This window comes from Mus caroli, unplaced genomic scaffold (assembly GCF_978045245.1).
Source record: "Mus caroli unplaced genomic scaffold, Mus_caroli_1 scaffold_2, whole genome shotgun sequence".
Taxonomy (NCBI): Eukaryota; Metazoa; Chordata; class Mammalia; order Rodentia; family Muridae; genus Mus; species Mus caroli.
This window is the reverse complement of record NW_028227257.1, coordinates 78,147,383-78,173,095: the sequence shown is the minus strand read 5'-3', so window position 1 is coordinate 78,173,095 and position 25,713 is coordinate 78,147,383. Positions and strand designations below refer to the sequence as shown.

At 43.7% G+C, this 25,713-nt stretch overlaps 1 protein-coding gene across 5 annotated transcripts in view; it reads left to right on the top strand.

The window, feature by feature from the left end:
• Window positions 1–25,713, top strand: part of Slc1a2 (solute carrier family 1 member 2) — a 136,871-nt gene that overhangs the window by 15,688 nt on the left and 95,470 nt on the right. Inside the window, exon 1 of one of the 5 annotated variants that reach the window (XM_029484408.2) lies at window positions 659–913. The exons of 1 other annotated variant lie outside the window; for it this stretch is intronic. Coding sequence is in view for 2 of the 4 variants with exons in the window: in XM_085834620.1 (XP_085690746.1) it covers window positions 25,321–25,352 (32 nt within the window). In the remaining 2 variants the exon portion in view is untranslated. Of the gene's footprint in view, window positions 1–658; window positions 914–2,947; window positions 2,967–25,062; window positions 25,353–25,713 lie in introns of those variants that run through there. 3 more of the 5 variants (XM_029484411.2, XM_085834620.1, XM_085834619.1) reach the window with 3 other exon arrangements.

Sequence of the window (25,713 nt, the reverse complement as noted above, 5' to 3'; positions counted from 1 at the left end):
CCTTACTGTGACTTCCTGCAGGTAGAGAAATGACATCTTTAAGTATGTGTGTTTGCTGCTAACCCAAAGGAGAATGCTTTACACACACACACACACACACACACACACACACACACACTCACTCACTCACACACTCACTCACTCACACATTTCCCCTCTGACATGGATTTCTTTACTTTCCTGATGCTTGGCTGTGCTTGGTGGTATTTGTTGCGTTCTCTTGGGATAAGAGGGTGAAAACCATGCCAGGAACCGTCGGCAGGACAAACAGCCAGCGTCTGAGCCTCCTAGGGAAGTCCTTAGCTGCGGCTTCTCGTGGCTAGTAGGGTGCACGAATACTAAAACCCTGCCAGATTCAAATCCAAGTCTGCAGGTTCTGAAATGAAAATCAAATCAAAGTATAAATTCTGCGTTTTGTAGTTTCCTCTGACACAGAGGCCATTGTAAGGCCAGGCAAGCACCCACCTACTATCTTCCTCCTTCGGGAGACTCTTCATGCATTTCTAGTCAAACCAGTGTCCAGGCCATCCACCATTGTTTGAGAAACAGGCCCAACCATTTCTCCCAGCAGGGGGCGCTGTGGGGCTGCATGACCACAGGCCGGCCAATGGGATTTTCCTGCCACTCTAAAGCAAGAGCCAGAGGGTGAATCGCTCTTTCCCAGTCCAGCACCAGCTGACCCCTGGATTTTAAAGAAGGAAAGCCCTGATACTTTGATTTTCAAACATTCCAAGATACCCTGAGTTGTCAAATCAGCCAGAGATACAGAGTTCTTCGGGGGCTACCTTTTGCTGGGAGGAAGTTGGCAGTCTTGGTTCTTGTTACCCATTTTGGCCCTAGATCCTCTCTCTCACCTTGTGCTCCTGGATTCTCCTCAGCCAAGTGCAAGAAAGATCCTTGATTCCGGATTCAGGTACGTGTAAAATGTTTCTGTCTGGGTTATTGACAAACTGGTTTAAGGCGAAGGGGCAATTGTATGATAGATCTGGAGTCGGCTCTAAGGCTGAACGGAAAGGTACTTGAGGAAATAAAGAGAACATTTGAAAGCTTGGAGGCGCCCCAGAATAAATAGTTCAAGAATGAAGGCATGAAAACAGATATTCTTTTCAAAATGACTAACTAGGCACCCCAGAGGGCTAACTTGTGTTTCAAGCCAGTTGGCAACAAGATTAAAGTAGGCATGGAAACCCTGTTTTAGTTAAAGGATACTCTCCCTTAGGAGTCAGCGTCCATATGTCCTCTAAAGGGCTTTCCCCTTTGCCTGTGGCTAAGCTACTGAGACACACCAGTGAGGGGGGTGACTTGCTCACATTCTGAAAGCAGGAAAGTCATTCTTCTGCCCCCAGATGTAGTTTTAATGTCTCACTGAAGGCATTTTAAGTGAAGCCTTGGGATCCTTCTGCTACTGGCTCACAAGATGTTTGTTGAATGAGTAAATGAGCGAGAGCCTCCGGAGAGGAAGCTTGTTAGAGGAGTCTTTATCATAAGAACTTCAGATTTCTCCATCAAGAGCATCTCAGGTTACTTGGGAACAAACAGAAAGGATCAGAGAAGGAGAGCCAGCCAGCTTCACGGGCATGTGCTGTAGTGTTTGGCTGGACCTTTGAATAACAAGTGGCTTCCAACTTGTTATTTTGCTCTGTATCCCACAGTTCATGGCTCCATTTCAGGGAGCCTTGCAGGACCAAGCTTATATGCAATCCCCCTCATGGTGACCGTAAACAAGCTAAAAGATGAGAAGAGACCCCCGAGAACGCCTGCTGCTTTACTGTACGCTAGAGTAGTCGAAGATGAAATACTTTGCATAAAAGAGCTTCTAGGAGCCAGCATTGCACACAGTTATGAGGAAGTTTGAGTCCCTACTTAAACCCAAGAAAAACTTCCTGTCTCTTCACTCATTAGCTTAAGACTTCAGGAAAATTAATGAGCCTCTTTAAGGCTGGGTGTCATTTTTAGTTTTAAGTAGGAGCAATGCCACCTACTCAACAGGGTTTGGCATAGAAGGCATATGTGAAGGACTCTGGGCCCAGTGCCCGGGAGGTGGACGTCTCCCAGTAATGGTAACTGTCATTGTTCTTGGAACCGTAACTCTCTGGTTACCTGTAGTCTTCTGTGCTTAGCTTGAGCCTTTCACCAGCCTCCTGACTTTCCAAGTTACTTGGTAACATGTAGTCTGCACCCACAGTTACGTTTGCTAGGTCTTTTCCATAAAGCTATTGGTGATAAGATTAGAAAGCCGGCCCAGGTGTCTTTGATGGTGTGAGTGGTGTGTTTGCACCTGTGGGCTGCCAGGAGATTTCCCCCTCCTCTGTGCTTTCTACTCCTTACTTGTTAGAATTATTACACATGGTATTCCAAATCTCTGTCTCCTGTGATGGCTGCCCAGATTTTGTACCACAGTCTCGGGTAGAGACATCTACATAACATAGTCAGGTGAAGACTTGAAAAGACAAATCTTCAGGATAAACAGAGGAAAGAGATCAGTTTGGATAGGTCAAAGGCAAGGGGTTGGGCTGAATAATTGAAGGCAATTGCTGTATTTTCCCTTGTGATTTAGGAAGTATCTGTAGGAAGCCCAAGTCTGTTAAAGGGCGACTGTTGACTTTCTTAGGGATAAAAGGAGACTAAACTGGTCAGATGGCAGGATGAGGGGTAGGAGAAGGAGGGGAGGAAACATAAGGACACGCTAAAGGCGAATGTGGGTGGGTCTGCCCTTTCCACACGGTAGGAACAGATTGCAAGCCAAACATTTTTATTTTGGAAGCAACTTCTAGGTTGATGGAAATGCACTTGCATAAATCATGTGTCTCCAAGAACAACAAGGTGGCCCAGCTACAGGCAGATGCTGCCAGCCTAGGGAGATGCCCCTCCTAGCTATGAGGTTGCTGGGTGACTCTTCTGAAAGACCCTCCTACACTCCCAGGGCGGAGAGTTGAGTAGATAAAGTGACTTCTGCCTCCTGCTGGGTAAGAGACGACTTTGCTTCAATTCAGCACTCCTGAGGTGAGATGGAGCTGGGGAGATGACTCAGTGGAGTGTCTGGCTTGCCCGAGGACTAGCATCCTGGTCAAGAACTGGGAGTTGTTGTGTATCCTTGTAATCCTGGAGTTAGAGAGGCAGGGACATGCAGATCTCTGCTTCAACCAGCTTAACCTATTTGATGGGTTCCAGGCCAGTGAGAGACATACCCTTTTAATAATTAAGGTGGATCGTGTCTAAGGGATGACACTGGAGGTTGTTCTCTGGCCTGCATGCACCCACGTACCCACATACGCCTATGCATACATGCACACACAGAGGGGATTAGATGATTCTCATCACCTCCCAGATAGAGTCAGACAGTGGGCTGATTTACTAATACAAGTTAAACCGGAGATCTCCAAACACCCACTGGAACAGCCTTGGTTAGCAGAATGTGGTGATGCTGTTGACTAAGAGGTAAGCCTTTGGAAGTGGAATGCTTGCTGTGGCTGACACTTTGGGTTTAGGTTATGCTTCCTTGGACCGGCACATCATCTTCTAGTGTCAACCTTACCAAAACTATGAGTGTCCAGTGGGTGTGAAAGTAGCAAGTGGATGCTAAATTGGCTTTTATGCTGTTATAGATAATGCAGTGCTTCTAATGGTTGTCAACATGGTACTCAGAATGTTCCAGAACACTTGGCCTGCCTCTTTGCCATTCTGAAGTTCCAGGTCAAAGACTAATGTTTTGATCCCCAATCTCCCTGGCTGCTGGGCCAAACAGCTTTCACAATATGCCTTCTGAGTTCTGAAGACTGGCGAAAAGGAAAAAATGAGGTTCTTCCATGTCTTAATTTATTTGGGCCACTTTCACAAGTTTCCATAAACTGGATGGCTAATGAATAATTGAAGTTTTCTGTGCTTCTGGAGGCTGGGAAGTGCAAGGTCAAGGTGATGGCAGAGTTAGGATCTGATAAGGCAGATGACATTTTTTACCTGTGTCCTCAGGGAAATGAGAATTTTTTTTTTTTTTTTTTTTTTTTTTTTTTTTTTTTTTTTTTTTGTTTTTTGAGACAGGGTTTCTCTGTATAGCCCTGGCTGTCCTGGAACTCACTTGGTAGACCAGGCTAGCCTCGAACTCAGAAATCCGCCTGCCTCTGCCTCCCAAGTGCTGGGATTAAAGGCGTGCGCCACCACTGCCCGGCCGAGAATTTTTTTTTTTTTTTAATTAGGGTGCTGATCCTACTCCTGAGGGCTTCATCCTTGTGACTTCATCACTGCTCAGTGACCCAGTACCTAATACTATCTCTTTGGAGATTGGGATTTCAACATGTGGACTTTGGAAGGATGCGCACACAGAATCACAGTATCGTGGCCAAAGCTTCCAGCAGTGGTTCAGAAAGGCCATAAGCCCCCCTCTCTTTCTGTCTGTGTGATCGAGCAATAACTGACCACCTTTTCAGGTCCCTTACCTGGTCAGTTTGTGCTCTTGCTTCTCCTTTCCCGTGAAGGTGAAGCTGGGCCTCTCCCTAGGCTGGATGTCGGCTCCTTCTGCACATATTGCCCTAGTCACAGAGTGAGATGGAAGGGTTCAGGTTCCCTTTGCTTCCCAGCCTCACACATACAGGTATGATGCCAATGTACAGATTGTACTAAAGACAAATAAAATAATAATAATAATGGTAACTATAAACCTAGCTGTTTTCAGTGTTTAAAACAAACCAACTTGGAAGCTTTTTTTATGGGCGGTCTCCTGAGAGAGAACTCAATATGAGTGCCTGGCTTGAGCCCTGTCTTCGTCACAGGACTGAGGCCTCTCCTCTGGCCTTTCCAAGAGGAGCTGCCATGACATGTGACACGATCCCAGTGTCCTAACTGCTCAGGAACAGTCCATACTTGTTCAGATCGGGCTGCTCTTGAAGTCAGGGCTAATCGCTGTGTGGGATGCAGCCAGGGGCACAGGCTGACTGTGTTCCCCATGAAAATTCAGAAGCGCAGGCTGACTGTGCTCCCCATGAGAGCTTCCCTCTCACTTGCTCTCTGGAACTGTCACTTCCCACATGATGCCAGGTTCTGAGGAAAGTGAGTGTTCATTAGTGGCAGGGTACCCACTAAGCCCACAAAGTGGAGGAATACTTTCCACAGACAATGTAACTTCCATCTGAGTTACTTGGGCTTCATAAAGAGGAGCCACACCTTTGGGCAAAGCCCTTTCCTCCTTTACCAATGGCTTCTTATGTAACAGAATTGAAACACGGTATTGGGGTTCTCCAAGCCCAGGGACAAATGGCCGTGGTCACTCCTAAGAGACTGACACAATCTCTGGCTTTCAATTTATTGGTTTTCCATCTGCTCTTGGCCAGTGGATTGGCAACCTTGCAGCATCCATGGAATCAAGGGAAGGTAAGACTATAGGATGCACTCTCCAGGGACAAGCAGACATCTGCCCATCTGGTCAGTTATTGCTAGATCACACAGGCATTTCAAATAGGACAAAGTTCACAGTCTTCGAGCTGAAGTTAGGTTTTATTGTTGTTGTTTTCAACCAGGAGAATTCAGTTAGCTATTTGAACTTTTAGGTATTTGGTGTATTTTTAAGGTATCTCTGCACATCTGCATGTTTAAGTTCAAGCATTCCTATATGCATATTCACCATCCATAGGACTGAGGGTGTGGATGCTAAAAGCAAGGAGCCTGTTCCTGTGATGCCTGCACAGCACACAGAGGCTTCGGAGACCTGAATGTGACTTCGGTCACTCTATGTCAGCTGACATTACATCAGGGACAGGGTATCTATAAAATGTGTGCTGCAAATGTCCTAAAAAAGCCAGGACAATGGGGCTACCTGAGCAGGGGGAAGTAAGATAGTCTGCCTTTTGAGGAAAAAAAAGGTTGATCTTGGAATGGAAGTGACTCTTGTTCAGTGGGTCAAGAAAAATTATTGGAAAGAGAGTTAGAATGAAGCCAAGGAAGGGAACACTCAAACACAGAAGGTTCACGGTCAAGTGCATGGGAGGGTGCTTGGTCCATTTCAAGTAACCAGATGGTCTCCGACTTAAGATGTCTTGACTTGCGAGTATTGTCTTCATGATGTACACTCATATGTTGATTTTGCCATTCCCTTTCAGTACAGTAGACAATAAGTTATATAAGACATTCAACACGATTTTAGAATAGGCCTTATTTTGGATGAGTTCCCCCAAGTGTAGGCCACTGTAAAAGGTCTCAGCACATTCACAATAGTCTTGTGTAAGCTGTGATGTGCATTTATCAGGCATATTGACTGAATGGTCAGATGCCAGTGTTTCTTCACTGAGGGAAAACTGGGCACCAATGTCACTGTACTTCAAAGGGCACCTCCATTTCCCTTTTTGGTTTACTCCTAAATTTGGTTATTTTTCTAGGGAAGATAAAAAAAATCTAGGAGCATGTATTCAGGTTGGAAGGGGAAGTGGTGGGTGACTGTTCTTTGTGTGTGTAAAATGTCCTTTCACTTGTTGTCTGCATGTCCTCTGCTCATTGCCAAAGTCCAGTCTGATTCAAGGCTTACTTATGAACTCAGGTTTGGGAGTTGGCTTCCCTTCCCTGTCTGGAACACTGAATCTGCAGAAAGGACTGAGGAGCTGGGCTATCAGAGTCCTTTAGATGGGTTGTGCACGCTGGGGACCACATCTTCAGCCATCTGCCTTTAAAGTGATCGGGGAAGGAACCCCATTATTAATTAGCATTGGAGGGAGATCAGAAACTGCGGATGCCTTGCATGTGGGGGCTGTAAACACAGAGAACCCTCCTGGAGTGTAGCATGCATCACTCAGGTGGCAATAAAATGTGGCACCCGCTATTCATTTCACAGATGCTTGCAGATCGGCTGGCCCTCTGCTAGGTGTTAGAGATGGGGCTTCTGGATGACAGTCGCTACTCACCATCTGGCAGCCACACAGCGTCACAGCCTGTGTGCCCAGAGAATGCAGCCTGGGTTTTCTGCTCCAGGACATGTTACTCTGACCTAAGCCTTAGTGTAAGACAGCTGCCACCAATGACAAACCTCAAGATGTTCGAATACAGGGCAAGGTACTTCCTGGACACATGATTTGGCCTTATGGAAATGCAGGCTCCTCATATAAGGTTACTATACATTAGGAGTAATGGCGGCTGCCTTGGGGCATGAAATACTAGCCACCTGTCATTTTGACTTGTGCTCGAACACAAAAGTGCTTAGAAAAGGTGGCTGATTTAACTTATCGCTCATTACTGCTTAAGCCCAATGATGCTTCTATTGTCCCAAAACACGCACAATTGAGCCCTCCAGAAGTAAACAGCTTTCAACCCTTGTCAATGATATATTTATTACCCTCTCCCTCCAAGCAAATATGTGTGCACCTCACTGATTCTGAATCTTCTCGAGAAGGAGGTTCTGCAGACGCCAAGGCTGTCCCGACACTGAAGGGACCAGGGGAGCCCCTCAGTAGGCTTTCCCAAGACCCTCTGCTCTCTTGGGGAAAAATATGAGTGTGAGAACATTGGGCCCTTTCTGTGAGCCGCCAAAGGACAGGCCATGGGCTTTTCAGATGTCTTATCTGGCAAGAAGAAATATGAACAACAAACTCAAGAAGGCTTTAACTGCTTCTTGGCACTGGGAACCTAGTTTGTTCCACGGGGCTGCCCACAGGGCCTGCTCTCCTGAGATGCGCAGAAGCCTGCTTCTTCTGCCTGTGCCTGGGACTTCCACTGCCCTGACACCGGGGGGCGCTGCAGATTCTCTTTTGCTCAGAGCTCGCTGGCTAGCCTCTGCAACTGACCCTCAAACCATTACAGTTTTACTTTTATACTAGCCTGAAGTCATGTCGTGTGTCTTCCTATAGAAGTCAGTGGGAGCCTGGCAATGGACTCAACGCCTCCCCCTACCCCCAGACTCTCTTCACAGAGCTCTTTCCAACCAGGAACAGAAAAATTGTACAAGCAAATGACTTTTCACAATAGAAAAAAATTAAAGTAGATGTAAACAAAAAGAATCCTATTCACCCTTTGAGAACTGTGTTTAATGCGTACATGTATAGGTACACACACACACACACACACACACACGGTTATGAGTAATTGTTACTTGATAAGATATCGTTATCTTATCAAGTCTCTCTTTTTAAAACAGCCCAGAAAACCTTTCCCATACACTGTTTCCAAAGTGACTTTGAATAATTGAGATATCTGAGATTGAAGTCCTAATATCTGAGGGTTGAATACAGAAACCAAGACCTCTCAAGGAAAATCTTTGATGTGACTCTGGATGGGTGTAGACAGCTTCTACTTTGACCAAGGAGGGTGAAAGGGGGAGAGAATGTGCTCCAAAGGGCAGCATTTACTGGCATGCTGAGGAGAAGGCATGCCGAAGTTTTACCTGAAATGGAAGAACAATTCAAACCCTTCAGTTCTCTGGAAGATCTGATTCTCTTTTAGGGGAATCCACACCTGTCCCCCTTTCTTTCTGGGGTGGCTGCTGCTTATGTGGGTGGTAGTTAGAGGCATGGACTTTTTTTTTTTTTTGCACCAATATCTAGATAGGGTGAGTGTTTAGAGTCTTGGGAAAGGGTTCTTGAGGTAGAAATGGTGTCTCAGACCTTGCTAAGACTGACTAATGTTTTATTTGTGTATGTAACCGAGTAACCGTGTGTGTCTATGTGTGTGTCTGTGTATGTACCTGAACATGTATGTGTTGAACACATGTTCATGTATGTGTTGAACACATGTTCATGTTTGTATTGAACACATGTTCATGTATGTATTGAAACAGACTCTGATTCTGTTTTCTGGTGACCAGATGAGTAATCTCAGATAAGTTGATTTCTGGGAACTTTATTTACATAAACAGTTGACAGCCCATATTGGACCATGGTAGGCTGATGCTGTGGATACAACTGGGTATAACCTTGCTAAGTAAAGGAATTCAATCTCAGAAAGACAGATAGAGTATTTGCTCTCAAGTGTACTGTCCAGATTTTATATAGATTTTATATAGAGACATCTTTGTCTGTACGCATAGCATAAAAGTGGAAATAAAACTCCCCCCTGAGCATGGAGCTTGCTGTCTTGGACAGTCTGGCCAGCCTGAATGCTCCTGCCTCAGGTGGTTCCTTGTCTCTGCCTCTGGAGCTGGGATTACAGAATGGCTACCACATTCTCCTGGCTTTTCTGTGGATTCTAGGGATCGACAGGCTGGTCCCCGTGCTTGCTCAGTGAGTTCTCTACCCACCACAACGGATGCCTCCCCAGCCCCTGACCTACTTTTGGTATTATTTTCAAAATCTTCTGTGTGCTTTCAACCTCTAGCATGTTTCCTTTCCGTACACAGCTGCGTGTGTTTGAGAGCAATGCTCCAGCTAGTGCGACTCAAAGTGTAGGTGGAATTGCACTTTGGAATTGTGGAAGGGAGCGCTAGGATGGATCTCCTTGCAAAAACAAGAACAAAACCAAACCATTAACAAACGATCAGAGTACAGTTGTTCCTCAGACTGAGTGTGAGGGAAGAGCCCCTTTATTAGAGTCTGCTGTTCTGATATTTCTGTATTATTGTAGTTATTGTTGTGGATCTTATAGTGTGCATTACTGAGAAATTAAATTTTATCGGTGATATGCTGTACAGACAGTATATCTAAACAGGCAGCATGCACTTCTGGATGAGGGAAAAGGAGGCACCAGTGTACCCCATATGTGGAAAGGGAGGGGCTGCTTCCTGTACATCCAAGGGTACATGTACATGTGTGTGTGTGTGTGTGTGTGTGTGTGTGTGCTCGAGTGTGTGGCCTAGGTCACAGTAAGAAAGAGATCACATGTATTCCTCCTGTGGCAAAAGTGTGAAATTCCTTAAGAAGTTATTTCTGTGTTGTTTACTGAATTTTAAGAGAAGCTCAGTTGCTCTCCACCCTCCCCCCCCCCATACTCCAGGCTCTGCTGGGGTTGGGGCAGTGTTACCCACTGTCCAAATGAATGTGTATAACTAAGCCAGTTACCGAGTGTCACAGTGGCCATTTAAAATTACAAATCAACATCTCAAGCTGTGAATGTCACTCTGAGAAAAATCCTCACTTGACAGAACACAAACTGACACCTGGAGTGCTGAAGGCAGCCAGAGTAGCCCCTTCCTATACACTTCACTGTCCTCCTAGACACCCTAATGGGAAACTGAGTCAACCAGTGACTTAGGTTCATGAGCCTAAAGCTGTAGCCTGAAGGATTTGATCCTAGGGAACCAAGGCTGTAGAGATCCTGATTTCTGAGCATCTTGGGAGCATCACGTGCTGAGAAACATGTGGAGCGTCAGGCATGTCCTGTGCTGGGAAACACAGTCCCTATCCTGTCAGCTCATCACGAAGAAGGCATCTGTCTTCCTATGGCGGGGAGGCCAGCGGGACCCAGAATGGTGCAAAGAAGAGCTTCTAATGCCATCTTGTAGTTCCATAAACAATAAGGTCAGAAATGGCTAGAACACAGTCAGTTCAAGTCCCAGCGCCCCCTCAGGAGGGTCCCAGCCTCCTGTCCCAGGACTTACGATGCCTCTGGCTCCCACGGGCATCGACACCCACGTGCACACATCCACACACAGACACACACGACACACAAGTATTTATAGAACTGGAAAAAATATTAAGTAAACGAAGGAAAAGATTATGCGTGCTTTACATGTGATTTCTTTATATGGTTAAAGTTTCATAAAAACATAGCTAATTGCATCCAGTCATAGGATGCACTTCTGTTACTTCCTTTTCCTTCCAGAAGGGTGCAGTGTGAAGCTGAGAAAGACACTTGCCTCCCCTGTTGTAATGTCCTGCCCTTTAGTAGCTCCTAGACTACAGTTTAAAGATATATCTTCTCCGTCTATCACTATCACACTCACTCACACACATGCACAGTCTCTTCGGGAACTCAACATTCATGAAAAAAAAAAAAAAAAAGAATCCCAGATGCTCTACATAGTTGTTTTAAAGCAAGCAAACAGCTCTTCTTGCTGTTGTTACCATGGCAGCCAAACACTCTCCTGTCAATCATCCTAAAGTGAATTATTAATGAGCTTTGTCCAGCACACAGTTAATAAGCACACTTGGTGTTTTCAGGAGGAGGGAAAATGTCGTTACTATGCTGAGCAGTGCTCCTTGCTATTCCGTCTTAGGGGGAAGGGTCTGCAGGGACCAGCCGTTCACCTTGGCTGCTCTTCGCTGGCTCAGGGCCTTGTTCCCCTGGCATTTAGGAGTTGCATAAAAGGTAGCTCTGAATCAGATTTCAGAAGTAGGTCGTTTAAACTGGCCCCCTGCACACCGCTGGCTGCTTTTCGCTGTCCCTCTGACGATTTGACTCACCCCTGCTTAGATAACCCTCTCCCACAGATTAAGGCCTTCATCTCCAGTAATTGGCTGACCAGGAACAAGTTCATGTTCTAATTCTGAAAGACGATAGAAGAGGAAAGCCACTGGGTTTGTGCGGCAGATTGAGTTATAAATTCCTGCCCCTCATTTCTATTTAACAATAAAAGAGATTGAAGTTTAGTAAGGGTTTAAGTTTCCCAGACAAGAGGATTTTACTACAATTTACTTAAGCATCCCAAGCCTCAGTGTTCACATGTGTAAGATGGGTTTAAGTTAAAACATTTATTAGTGGTGAGGAACTTGAAGGATCACACCCATAAGTCCCTCCGTGTGCCAGCAATTGCTATTCAGATGATTTCCCCCTCATACTCCTCTGGCATTGAGCTCATGAAATCTCTTAGGATATATCTGTCTTTTGAGGTAAGGCTTTGACACAGAGTCTCAGTGTATCCAGGCTTGCCTGTAACTCCCTATGTAGCCCAGGCTGGCCATGGACTCATGGCAATCCTACTTCAGGCACCTTTGTGCAGAGATTACAGGCCTAAGCCCCCATTCCCAGCTTCTGTTGACATTCAAAATATAGAGTACAACTTTGGTTTCCTTTCGTGTGTGTGTGTGTGTGTGTGTGTGTGTGTATGTGTGTGTGTATAGGCAGGTGTAAGTACATGGGTGTGCATGTGTATTTGGAGGGCATAGGCCCATATCAGATATCTTTCTCAACTCTTTTCTGCCCTGTTTTGTTTGTTTGTTTTTGGAAGCAGTGTCTCTCACTGAGCCTGTAGTTCACCCTTGGGGTCAGCTGTCTTTGCTCCCTCGAGTCTGTTTCTTTATATCAGTTTTTTACTGTGTGCTGGGCATCACAGTCAGGTGTTCATCAGAGATACACAGAAAGTGCTTTACTTACTGACCCAGCTCCTCAGCCCACAGCTTCCATTTTTAAAAATAAATATTAAATTTTCTTCTCCATTCTTGCAAAAGAGCATGCTTGAAGCCATCACCAGCTTTTGATTGTCTTTTCATGGATAATTTCTTCAAAGTTGAATTCTGGTTTGTACTGAACTTCATTGGTAAAAATGTCTGAAGGTATCTGGAATAAATATCTAGTTTAAAAAGCAAAATCTATTATTTCACAGAATGAGTCTATGCTAATATATGCACATTTTTAATCTATTTAGCTTTATTTTTATGTGCATTGATATTTCCCCTGCTTTTATGTCTATGTGAGAGTGTCAGATTTTGGAGTTACAAATAGTTGTGAGTTGCCACATGGGTGTTGGGATTTGAACCCAGGTCCTTTGCAAGAACAGTCAGTGCCCCCAACCACTGAGCCATCTCTCTAACCCCTAATAGAAAAGGCATGCTTTTTCTTTCCTTATTTCGGATGCAGCATGAGAGTGAAGGATGAGAGATGAGACAGCAGCCTTAGACGGAAGGCCCTCTATTTAAGAAGCAAACCTTGTTGTCAGAAAGAATTAAAAAAAGGAACATGCTTGTGAGCTAGAGCAAATAAAATCATTATTTTAAGGCTTAAGTGTGCTCCTTGCTTTTTATTGCCTTTTAAAAATATTATGCTAAGACCAGTTCCACATAGAGATTCAGCCACAGAGCCTGCAGGCTCAAGATTTTAAAAATCCTTGAGTGTGGTGGTGAACATCTGTGATCTTATCACTTGGGAGGTGGAGGCAGGAGGATCACAAGTTCATCACTTGGGAGGTGGAGGCAGGAGGATCACAAGTTCATCACTTGGGAGGTGGAGGCAGGAGGATCACAAGTTCATCACTTGGGAGGTGGAGGCAGGAGGATCACAAGTTCATGGTCATCTTCAGCCACTTAGTGAGTCTGAGGTCAGCCTGCTGTTACAGGCTTGCTGTCCCAGGGATTCGGAAGCCAAAGCAAGGAGATAGAAAATTCAAAGTCTGCTATGACAGCACAGTGAGTTTAGGACCAACCCAGGCCACGTGTGGACCCCATGTTGAAAGAGAAAACTATAAAAAGAGGCTGTGGCTAATTCTTAGGAGAACATTTGTCTGCTGTGTACTGAGGAATTGCTGGGTAATCTAGGAAACTCCAGAAAAAGAAGACACGGCTTTGAAGAACAACTGTGGGGAAAAGAAAGCGGCACAGGACTTGGCTGCCCTGGCTTCCTGGGGACCCGGTATTCTGAGCATAGTGGGTCATAGACCTGCTGCTCAGGATCCTCTCTGCAGAATCGTCTGCCCAAGGGAGAGCAGGCAGCAGAGGAGTGCAGGGCACATTTGCTTTAGAGCTGGATACCCAGGAGCTGGGAACTTGGGCACATGGCTCAACCTCTGAACCTTTCTGAGCCTCTTTTTGGCCAATTGGAAGAGGCAAACAATGAGTTTTTTCCTTGCAGAGAGAACGCATGTCGTGGTAGGGAATCTGAGCACCTGCTGTCTTCATTCTGCGTTCTGGAAAAGCTGCCCATTTTCTTAACTTGGCTGGGAGACTGACTGGTCTTAGAAAGACTCTCAATTTTGAAAGGAAGGAGGAGATTTGTATTTCACTTTCTCCCTCCTCCCTGTGGGGTCCCTACAGGTCACGTTGTTCAATGAAATAGGAGCTTACCATGGAAGGCCGGGTGAATCATCAGCACCTCCCTGCTTGGCCTTAATTTTGCATAAACTACATATTTCTGAAATCTCTACGCTAATGCCTCCAACCTAGCAGATAATTGCCGCCTGTGGTATGGGGAAACCATTGACTGGAATTTTAAAACTGTCAACTCCTCATTCTTAAGACCACCATCACCACCAACCGCCTCCTCTTCTCTAGTCTTCTAGTGGGAAAGTGAACCTTAATCGTCTAAAATCATCTTAAGTTCCCAATGCCATGACTGAAAGTCTCTGTAAAGCTAGCTGTCCAGTGGAACAAACATACAAGGGCCCAAACTTCTATGATGGAGATTTGGAAATGAGGGTGCTGATAAATGTCCCACCCTGGCATGTAAGTAGGCATCTCCAGCCAGCTGACAAGTGTTTTCAATGGCTTGATGAGCCGATATCTTAATCTATAGGCCAGAAAGCAGAAACCCTCTGAGACTCTTTTAGGATTCTTGGATCCAGTGTGTGCTTGCTGGTTTGATTTAAGGCCATGTGTTGTGCAGATGTCCTGTAAGTGGGTCCTTTTTATCCAGGAGGGTGGAGGCACATACACATTATCTATACATTCCTTCTCAGAGCCTCTTGGAACTCAAGGATGAGATCAGACCAGGTTGGCTATTTTCCATGTCCCCTATGACATCGAAGCTCATCCTACATTTGGCACATGGATGACTTTCTTCTACTTTGCAGTTCAAATATTCATAACATTATGGTATCATCAAAAATACATTCCCAGCTCTGTTGATTATAACCCAACCACAGATGCAAATCACATTTAACAAGACAGATTCTGTTATCATTCTGTTTCATGTTCTTGAATTCCATGAGATAGCTTATGCTTAGCAATACCATACTCTTCTTTATACCTGTGAATGTTCATTCTTCAAGCAATTGAAGAGAGTATTGATTAGAAAAGAAGAGAAAAGCACAGGTCTTTGCTGAACTCTACTGTGTTGTGACAATAGAGTTTGTCAGTGGCCCCTTTCATCTGATAGAATGCCAAGGCCCCACACATATCAGTAGGACATTGTTGTCCTGGAGACCCTACTGGCAGGATCTGGCAGGAGATGGTGTACAGTGCGTATAACAAGGAATTGGTGTCATGGTCCCTGTTCTTCAGAACATAATCATTACCCCGTAGAACTGGCATTGAACCTTAGACATTGATTAGACCCCTACTGCTAGTCAAATCTGTTGGTACTTGATAGAACTTCAGAGACAAGTGATTGACTGAGCTAATTTGGAGTAGTTTGTTGCATGGTGATAGGAGTGATTTAAGCAGCATTTAAAATACATCAAATATGTTGGCTCACATGATTTTCCAGAACATCAGTGTATAGTACTGTACCATTCCTCACCTGTCCCTGACTGCGGGGGAAGGGGGACTGTGTTCCAAAATACCACCGCCGGTAGATACCTGAAATGGTGAACAGTATCAAACCCTAAATAAACTGTGTTTCTCCTAAACATTCTTACCTGTGAGAATACTTAATCTCTCAATGAGGCTTGTAAGATACTCATAATATCTAATGATATCTAATGATAGACCGTAACAATACATAGCAATACAGCATCCAGCATCAGTACCCTGACCTTGGGTCCATTATTAAGTAGACTAAGCATTATTTGAACAAAGTGTATGGGGTTACATGACTATACTCTGCTGTTGTCTGAGTTGCTACTGTGTGACCGAAAGTGGGTAGCACCCATAACATGCCTTCACGGGATGAAGGATGATTCTTGTCCTGGTGGGCTGGGGCAGGCAGCCACAAGATGCAGTAATAATACTCAGAATGGCAGCTTAAAATGTATGAGCTGTTTATTTCTGGAATTAACAGCTCCCTGTTTTCATGCCTTGGTGGTTATGGGCAGTGAATTATGGAAAGCCCAACCACAGTAAACAGAGATACCACAGTGGCATCCTAGTTTTGTGGACAGGGAAAGACGAACTCAGAGACACCATGCTCACACTCCATAGCTGGTGAGCAGAGAACCAAGCCACACCCAGCATCCGCCTTCACCATCTATGTGTGCCCCTCCATCTTCAGCGTGACCATCCCTTCTCTTCCAAGTCCTAGCATCAGTTTCATCTATTCAAGCCTTACAACACCTTGAGGCTTTTTCCTTTTGCATTGCTGCTGTGAAAATAATCTTCCTAGAGTAAAACAAAAATAAATTTTAACCAAACAACCATACAAAGTAACAAACCCAAACAATATCAACCATAATCTCAGTTTATGGTCTTTAAGTCTGTGTGGTTGTGATTTGAATAAAGCTGTGTAGCGGGGCATGGGGACTCACCCTTGTTGTCACTTCAGTACTTTGGAGGATGACTGGGAGTTGGAGGCTGGCCTGGGTGTTGTCCCATCTTGCTTTTCTCTGGCTGTGTTAAACACTAACAAAAATCAATATAGGGAGGAAAGAGTTTATTTGGCTTAAACATCTGGGCCACAGTCTATCACTGTGGGAAGTCAAGACAGTGTCTCAGAGCAGGAACCTGGAAGCAGGAACTGGAGGAGAGCCATGGAGGAGTGCTGTTCACTGGCTTGCTCACTCAGGACCACCCGCTCAGACATGTCTCTCTCCATACTGGGCTAGACCCTCCTACATTGATCATCAATCAAGAGAATGCTCCATAGACTTGCCTATAGGCCAATCTGATGGAGACATTTGTTCAATTGCACTTTCCTTTTTTTTTTTAGATGACTCTGGCTTATGTTTTGTTGATGAAAAAAACTAACCATCAGTATTATAATAGCAAGTTCCAAGCAAACCTGAGCCTCACAGTAAGACCCTGTGTCAAGTATATATATATATATAAAACCTCACCCCAAACCAAACCAAACCAAACCAAACCAAACCAAACTAAACCTTGCAAAACCAAACCAAGCTTAACCAAACTAAACCAAACCAAACCTAGTGAAAGCAAACCAAATCAAATCAAAATAAAACAACAAAAACAAATGCATACTGTTTGAAGTGTGCTATTTTATTTAGGAATCTATTAGATACATTCCTACTATATTCTTTCTTAATGTAATGTCAATGATCCAGGCAGTGTACATGTATTTTAAGTCACAGATAGATCAAGTAACTGGCTCAGGAAGTACTCTACTGTTGCACAAGTGTGTAATTTCTAAGACCTCATTATCTGCTCGACACACGGATGCATCTCTTCTGTATGTGCACTCTCCTCTGTGTGTTTAACTCAGCTGGTTGTAGAGTTTTAGCTTTTGTGGTGTCCTGGCAGTCAAAGCTGAGTTAGATGGAAGGCTAAGGTTCAGAGGGAATATTTAAGGACTGGGGATATATCTGGGTGGAAGAGTGCTTGAACTCAATCCCCTGTACCAAACCTGTTAAGTTCCTTTCAGTACTGCATCCCAGGAAATAGATATCTCAAATGTTTGAAACAGAATCGTAGGCGTCTATGTTTTAGGATAAATGTGGAGGCATGATTTGTACTTTCACAAATATTAGGTATATTTTTCATGAGAAGTTGATTCTCTGTTGTGGTGAAAACTTTCAAGGTTGCTCAGGGCCACAACGAGCAGGTGAATCCATAGAAAGGTCAACCTGGTGGCTGAACACATCCTCTGTGGCACAAATGTTTTCCTTTTAAGTTTGATTCACATCCCACTTGCTGTGCAGTCTTGGGCATGCTGGCTAATGCAGTGTCTCCATCCATCAAATGGGCCCATTGTGGTACATGCTTCACGTTGTGGTGAGCATTTAACCTTAAGAGAATGTGAGACAAGCCTCTTCCGGTCAGAACAGCACCAGGGTAGCTAGGGCACAGGGTCGGCTGACACTCGCCAGCTACCCACAACACCCGCCACAGGATCTTAAGACTTCTGGTGAGTGGAACACAGCTTCTGCTCCAATCCAATTGCGCATGGGACCTGAGACTGCATTAGTTAGGGAAGCAGAAAACCGGCCTGAGTAGGGCCACAGGCCTCTTCCGGCCGGACCAGCACCGGAGTAGCTAGAGCACAGGGTCAGCTGACACCCGCCAGCTACCCACGACAGCCGCCACAGGATTTTGAGACTTCGGGTGAGTGGAACACAGAGTCTGCTCCAATCTTTAAACAGTGACAACGACAACAACTAACCCCAGAGATAACCAGATGGCGAAAGGTAAACGTAATAATCTTACTAACAGAAACCAAGACCACTCACCATCATCAGAACCCAGCACTCCCACTTCGCCCAGTCCAGGGCACCCCAACACACCGGAAAAGCTAGACACGGATCTAAAAGCATATCTCATGATGATGGTAGAGGACATCAAGAAGGACTTTAATAACTCACTTAAAGAATTACAGGAGAACATGGCTAAAGAGTTACAAGTCCTTAAAGAAAAATAGGATAACACAATCAAACGGGTAGAAGTCCTTAAAGAAAAACAGGATAACACAATCAAACAGGTAGAAGTCCTTAAAGAAAAACAGGATAACACAATCAAACAGGTAGAAGTCCTTAAAGAAAAACAGGAAAACACATCCAAACAGATGGTGGAAATGAACAAAACCATACTAGACCTAAAAAGGGAAGTAGACACAATAAAGAAAACCCAAAATGAGGCAACACTGGAGATAGAAACCCTAGGAAAGAAATCTGGAACCATAGATACCAGCATCAGCAACAGAATACAAGAGATGGAAGAGAGAATCTCAGGTGCAGAAGATTCCATAGAGAACATCGGCACAACAATCAAGGAAAATGTAAAATGCAAAAAGATCCTAACTCAAAACATCCAAGAAATACAGGACACAATGAGAAGACCAAACCTACGGATAATAGGAGTGGATGAGAATGAAGATTTTCAACTCAAAGGACCAGCAAACATCTTCAACAAAATTATAGAAGAAAACTTCCCAAACTTAAAGAAAGAGATGCCCATGAACATACAAGAAGCCTACAGAACTCCAAATAGACTGGACCAGAAAAGAAATACCTCCCGACACATAATAATCAGAACAACAAATGCACTAAATAAAGATAGAATACTAAAAGCAGTAAGAGAAAAAGGCCAAGTAACATATAAAGGCAAGCCTATCAGAATTACACCAGATTTTTCACCAGAGACTATGAAAGCCAGAAGATCCTGGACAGATGTTATACAGACACAAAAAGAACACAAATTCCAGCCCAGGCTACTATACCCAGCCAAAGTCTCAATTAACATAGATGGAGAAACCAAAGTATTCCACGACAAAACCAAATTCACACATTATCTCTCCACGAATCCGGCCCTTCAAAGGATAATAACAGGAAAAAACCAATACAAGGACAGGAACCACGCCCTAGAAACAACAAGAAGGTAATCCCTCAACAAACCTAAAAGAAGACAGCCACAAGAACAGAATGCCAACTTTAACAACAAAAATAACAGGAAACAACAATTACTTTTCCTTAATATCTCTTAATATCAATGGACTCAACTCCCCAATAAAAAGACATAGACTAACAAACTGGCTACACAAACAAGACCCAACATTTTGCTGCTTACAGGAAACTCATCTCAGAGAAAAAGATAGACACTACCTCAGAATGAAAGGCTGGAAAAAAATTTTCCAAGCAAATGGTCTGAAGAAACAAGCTGGAGTAGCCATTCTAATATCTGATAAGATTGACTTCCAACCCAAAGTCATCAAAAAAGACAGGGAGGGGCACTTCATACTCATCAAAGGTAAAATCCTCCAAGAGGAACTATCAATCCTGAATATCTATGCTCCAAATACAAAGGCAGCCACATTCATTAAAGAAACTTTAGTAAATCTCAAAGCACACATTGCACCTCATACAATAATAGTGGGAGACTTCAACACACCACTTTCACCAATGGACAGATCATGGAAACAGAAACTAAACAGGGACACAGTGAAACTAACAGAAGTTATGAATCAAATGGATCTGGCAGATATCTACAGAACATTCTATCCTAAAACAAAATGATATACCTTCTTCTCAGCACCTCATGGTACCTTCTCCAAAATTGACCACATAATTGGTCACAAAACAGGCCTCAACAGATACAAAAATATTGAAATTGTCCCATGCATCCTATCAGATCACCATGGACTAAGGCTGATCTTCAATAACAAAATAAATAATAGAAAGTGAACATTCACGTGGAAACTGAACAACACTCTTCTCAATGATACCTTGGTCAAGGAAGGAATAAGGAAAGAAATTAAGGACTTTTTAGAGTTCAATGAAAATGAAGCCACAACATACCCAAACTTATGGGACACAATGAAAGCATTCCTAAGAGGAAAACTCATATCTCTGAGTGCCTCCAAAAAGAAACTAGAGAGAGCACACATTAGCAACTTGACAACACACCTAAAAGCACTAGAACAAAAGGAAGCAAACTCACCCAAGAGGAGTAGACGGCAGGAAATAATCAAACTCAGGGGCGAAGTCAACCAAGTGGAAACAAGAAGAACTATTCAAAGAATCAACCAATCAAGGAGCTGGTTCTTTGAGAAAATCAACAAGATAGATAAACCCTTAGCCAGACTCACTAGAGGGCACAGGGAAAGCATCCTAATTAACAAAATCAGAAATGAAAAAGGAGACATAACAACAGATCCTGAGGACATCCAAAACACCATCAGATCCTTCTACCAAAGGCTATATTCAACAAAACTGGAGAACCTGGATGAAATGGAGAAGTTCCTAGACAGATACCAGGTACCAAAGTTGAATCAAGATCAGGTTAATGATCTAAACAGCCCTATATCCCCCAAAGAAATAGAAGCAGTCAGTAATAGTCTCCCAACCAAAAAAAGCCCAGGACCAGATGGGTTTAGTGCAGAGTTCTATCAGACCTTCAAAGAAGATCTAATCCCAGTTCTTCACAAACTATTCCACAAAATAGAAACAGAAGGTACTCTACCCAACTCATTCTATGAAGCCACAATTACTCTGATACCTAAACCACAAAAAGACCCAACAAAGATAGAAAACTTCAGACCAATATCCCTTATGAATATTGATGCAAAAATCCTCAATAAAGTTCTTGCTAACCGAATCCAAGAACACATCAAAACAATCATCCATCCTGACCAAGTAGGTTTCATCCCAGGGATGCAGGGATGGTTCAATATACGGAAATCCATCAACGTAATCCAGTATATAAACAAACTCAAAGACAAAAACCACATGGTCATCTCGTTAGATGCGGAAAAAGCATTTGACAAGATCCAACACCCATTCATGATAAAAGTCTTGGAAAGATCAGGAATTCAAGGCCCATACCTAAACATGATAAAAGCAATCTACAGCAAACCAGTAGCCAACATCAAAGTAAATGGTGAGAAGCTTGAAGCAATCCCACTAAAATCAGGGACTAGACAAGGCTGTCCACTTTCTCCATACCTATTCAACATTGTACTTGAAGTCCTAGCCAGAGCAATTCGACAACAAAAGGAGATCAAAGGGATACAAATTAGAAAAAATGAAGTCAAAATATCACTTTTTGCAGATGATATGATAGTATATATAAGTGACCCTAAAAATTCCACCAGAGAACTCTTAAACCTGATAAACAGCTTCGGTGAAGTAGCTGGATATAAAATTAACTCAAACAAATCAATGGCCTTTCTCTACACAAAGAATAAACAGGCTGAGAAAGAAATTAGGGAAACAACACCCTTCTCAATACTCACAAATAATATAAAATATCTTGGCGTGACTCTAACTAAGGAAGTGAAAGATCTGTATAATAAAAACTTCAAGTCTCTGAAGAAAGAAATTATAGAAGATCTCAGAAGATGGAAAGATCTCCCATGCTCATGGATTGGCAGGATCAACATTGTAAAAATGGCTATCTTGCCAAAAGCAATCTACAGATTCAATGCAATCCCCATCAAAATCCCAAATCAATTCTTCAACGAATTAGAAAGTGCAATCTGCAAATTCATCTGGAATAACAAAAAACCTAGGATAGCAAAAACTCTTCTCAAGGATAAAAGAACCTCTGGTGGAATCACCATGCCGGACCTAAATCTTTACTACAGAGCAATTGTGATAAAAACTGCATGGTACTGGTATAGTGACAGACAAGTAGACCAATGGAATAGAATTGAAGACCCAGAAATGAACCCACACACCTACGGTCACTTGATCTTTGACAAGGGAGCTAAAACCATCCAGTGGAAGAAAGACAGCATTTTCAACAAATGGTGCTGGCACAACTGGTTGTTAACATGTAGAAGAATGCGAATTGATCCATTCCTATCTCCTTGTACTAAGGTCAAGTCTAAGTGGATTAAGGAACTTCACATAAAACCAGAGACACTGAAACTTATAGAGGAGAAAGTGGGGAAAAGCCTTGAAGATATGGGCACAGGGGAAAAATTCTTGAATAGAACAGCAATGGCTTGTGCTGTAAGATCGAGAATTGACAAGTGGGACCTCATGAAACTGCAAAGCTTCTGCAAGGCAAAAGACACCATCAATAAGACAAAAAAACCACCAACAGATTGGGAAAGGATCTTTACCTATCCTAAATCAGATAAGGGACTAATATCCAATATATATAAAGAACTCAAGAAGGTGGACTCCAGAAAGTCAAATAACCCCATTAAAAAATGGGGCTCAGAACTGAACAAAGAATTCTCACCTGAGGAATACCGAATGGCAGAGAAGCACCTGAAAAAATGTTCAACATCCTTAATCATCAGGGAAATGCAAATCAAAACAACCCTGAGATTCCACCTCACACCAGTCAGAATGGCTAAGATCAAAAATTCAGGTGACAGCAGATGCTGGCAAGGATGTGGAGAAAGAGGAACACTCCTCCATTGTTGGTGGGATTGCAAGCTTGTACAACCACTCTGGAAATCAGTCTGGCGGTTCCTCAGAAAATTGCACATAGTACTACCGGAGGATCCAGCAATACCTCTCCTGGGCATATATCCAGAAGATGTCCCAACCGGTAAGAAGGACACATGCTCCACTATGTTCATAGCAGCCCTATTTATAATAGCCAGAAGCTGGAAAGAATCCAGATGTCCCTCAACAGAGGAATGGATACAGAAATTATGGTACATTTACACAATGGAGTACTACTCAGCTATTAAAAAGAATGAATTTATGAAATTCCTAGCCAAATGGATGGACCTGGAGGGCATCATCTTGAGTGAGGTAACACAATCACAAAGGAACTCACACAATATGTATTCACTGATATGTGGATATTAGCCCAAAACTTAGGATACCCAAGATATAAGATACAATTTGCTTAATGCATGAAACTCAAGAAGAATGAAGACCAAAATGTGGACACTGTGCCCCTTCTTAGAATTGGGAACAAAACACCCATGGAAGGAGTTACAGAGACAAAGTTTGGAGCTGTGATGAAAGGATGGACCATCTAGAGACTGCCGTATCCAGGTATCCATCCCATAATCAGCTTCTAAACGCGGACACCATTGCATACACTAGCAAGATTTTGCTGAAAGGACCCAAATATAGCTGTCTCTTGTGAGACTATGCAGGGGCCTAGCAAACACAGGAGTGGATGCTCACAGTCAGCTATTGGATGTATCACAGGGCTCCCAATGGAGAAGTTAGAGAAAGTACCCAAGGAGCTAAAGGGATCTGTAACCCTATAGTTGGAATAACATGATGAACTAACCAGTACCCCGGAGCTCTTGTCTCTAGCTGCATATGTATGGAAAGATGGCCTAGTCGGCCATCACTGGAAAGAGAGGCCCATTGGACTTGCAAACTTTATATGCCCCAATATAGGGGAATGCCAGGGCCAAAAGAATGGGAATGGGTGGGTAGGGAAGTGGGGGGCGCTATGGGGGACTTTTGGGATAGCATTGGAAATGTAATTGAGGAAAATATGTAATAAACAATATTAAAAATTAAAAAAAAGAGAGAATGTGAGTCTGTTGGAGGATACATGCTGGCCACTGTCATCTGTCATATTGTTCTGCTCATCATCATAGCCATCTCCCCTCCCTGAAGGGTCTGTGTGCAAAGTCCCATTCTCACCCTCTGTGTGCAGCTCCTGAAGGCCACCAGGGATGCATAGCTTTTCTTGGAAAGGCAGCCAATGAAATGGTGCCGTGGAGCCTGTTATTTTTTGGAAGTGCCAAAGGGGGCTTATGGTCTCCCACTTTCTGTAGGAGAGAAAGGCAATTTGGGTGTCTCTGAACCAGCACAGTGGAAATCAGTGGACAGATTTGTGGGTTACTTATTGTCTCTCTGCTTTAAAGTTTTTAAAGATTAAAACATTTAATGACAGCCCTGTATCCAGATTTCTTCAAGTATTCTTGGTGCCATGTCAAAGGGAAAGAGGAGGGAGTCTTATTGGCTGATGTAACTGAGTCTCACTGAGGTGTTCAGGGATTCCGGGGACTTAGATGCAGCAGGACTGGGGGGCCAATCTGTTACTCAGTCTCTTAGCTGAGCTTGGTTCTGAGTTATCTTTGTTCCAGGCAATGATGGGTCAAGCTCAAGTCATATGGTGCCTTCATAGTTAATAGTTACAGCAATGAAAACTGCCTTTTTTTTCTGACGCTTCCAGGAAGGCCCCCAGGGAAGATTTTAGCTGGGTGAACTCCAGTTCCAGTTCCATTCATTCCTGGTGTAATCAGTGAGGGAACGTTCACTCTGATTGGCTAAATATGGATTATTGTTTGTTTTTTCATGGAGCATGTAGAGATGGGTGGTTCTCCAAAGAGATGCTGAGAAGACAATAGGGAAGGGAAGCAGAAGGAAAGGAATGGAAAGAAAACAAAAGAGAGAAAGGGGAGAAATACATGTAACTATTACTCAGAAATTCCCACAGTTAGGTAACTTATACCCGAGCTATGTAATACCTCATGGCAGCTTAATCCATGAACTTTTCTCTCCCCCACCTCCACGAGGGTGTGATTTTTCAGTGAAGTGTTGTTTTCTTGCACCTGAAGCGTCAGTATTTGCAGTGACTGCTGCTTCTTGGAGCTCAGGGTGTCATTAGTAGCATAACAGCCACGCGGTGTGGCTTAGCTTTTTCCCTATAGACAGATGCTAAAAATACCCAGAGCACTGCAAACAAGCAGGGCGTGCCCGCCTGGGATGGACTCTCAGCCACTAAGCCACCTTAGCCCTGACTCTGCAGGGAGAGGCACTGGCTCTGCTAGGACTCTGTTGATAGAGGAGACGAGGGGGCTGCTGGTGGAAGAGAACTGTGTGGAGAAGAGGAAATGGGGGAACCTGATAACACTTTTTTGTTTGCACTGACTTTGCTGTCCTCTGTAGACTTGAACTAAGATGTGTCAAGAGATCAGAGCAGTCCCCGCAGCAGCGCAGATTAGCTGGGATTTAAACTAAAACTCCTTAACCAAGAGATCACCTAGACTTAAGCCCTCCCGAATGTGTCCATGAAGAGGCCCAAGGAGCACAGCATTCAGAGGTTAGTGTGCATGCTGATCAGGGCCAAAGCTATGCTTCAAGAACAAAGGAAAATTCCAGCGCCTTTCTGTGGAACCTTTAGGTGGAGTTGAACCATGCAGAGAGCCAGGGTCATCTTAATTCAAGTGTGAGCCTCTCTTCTGTGTCTAAAGAGGTCACAGTATTGGCATCTTATGTTGAACAGCTATAGTAGAGAGCCTGCTTGCTTGCTAACTGGGTTGTCTTATCAAGCCAGTGAGCTCTTGGGGTTTTCAAAAGCTAGCCAAGGGATTACATGATATGCTCAGACAGGTTATGGAAATATGTGACTCATAGCAGATCTGACCTTTCATACACTGCCTGGAATCATCTTGTGCCTATTT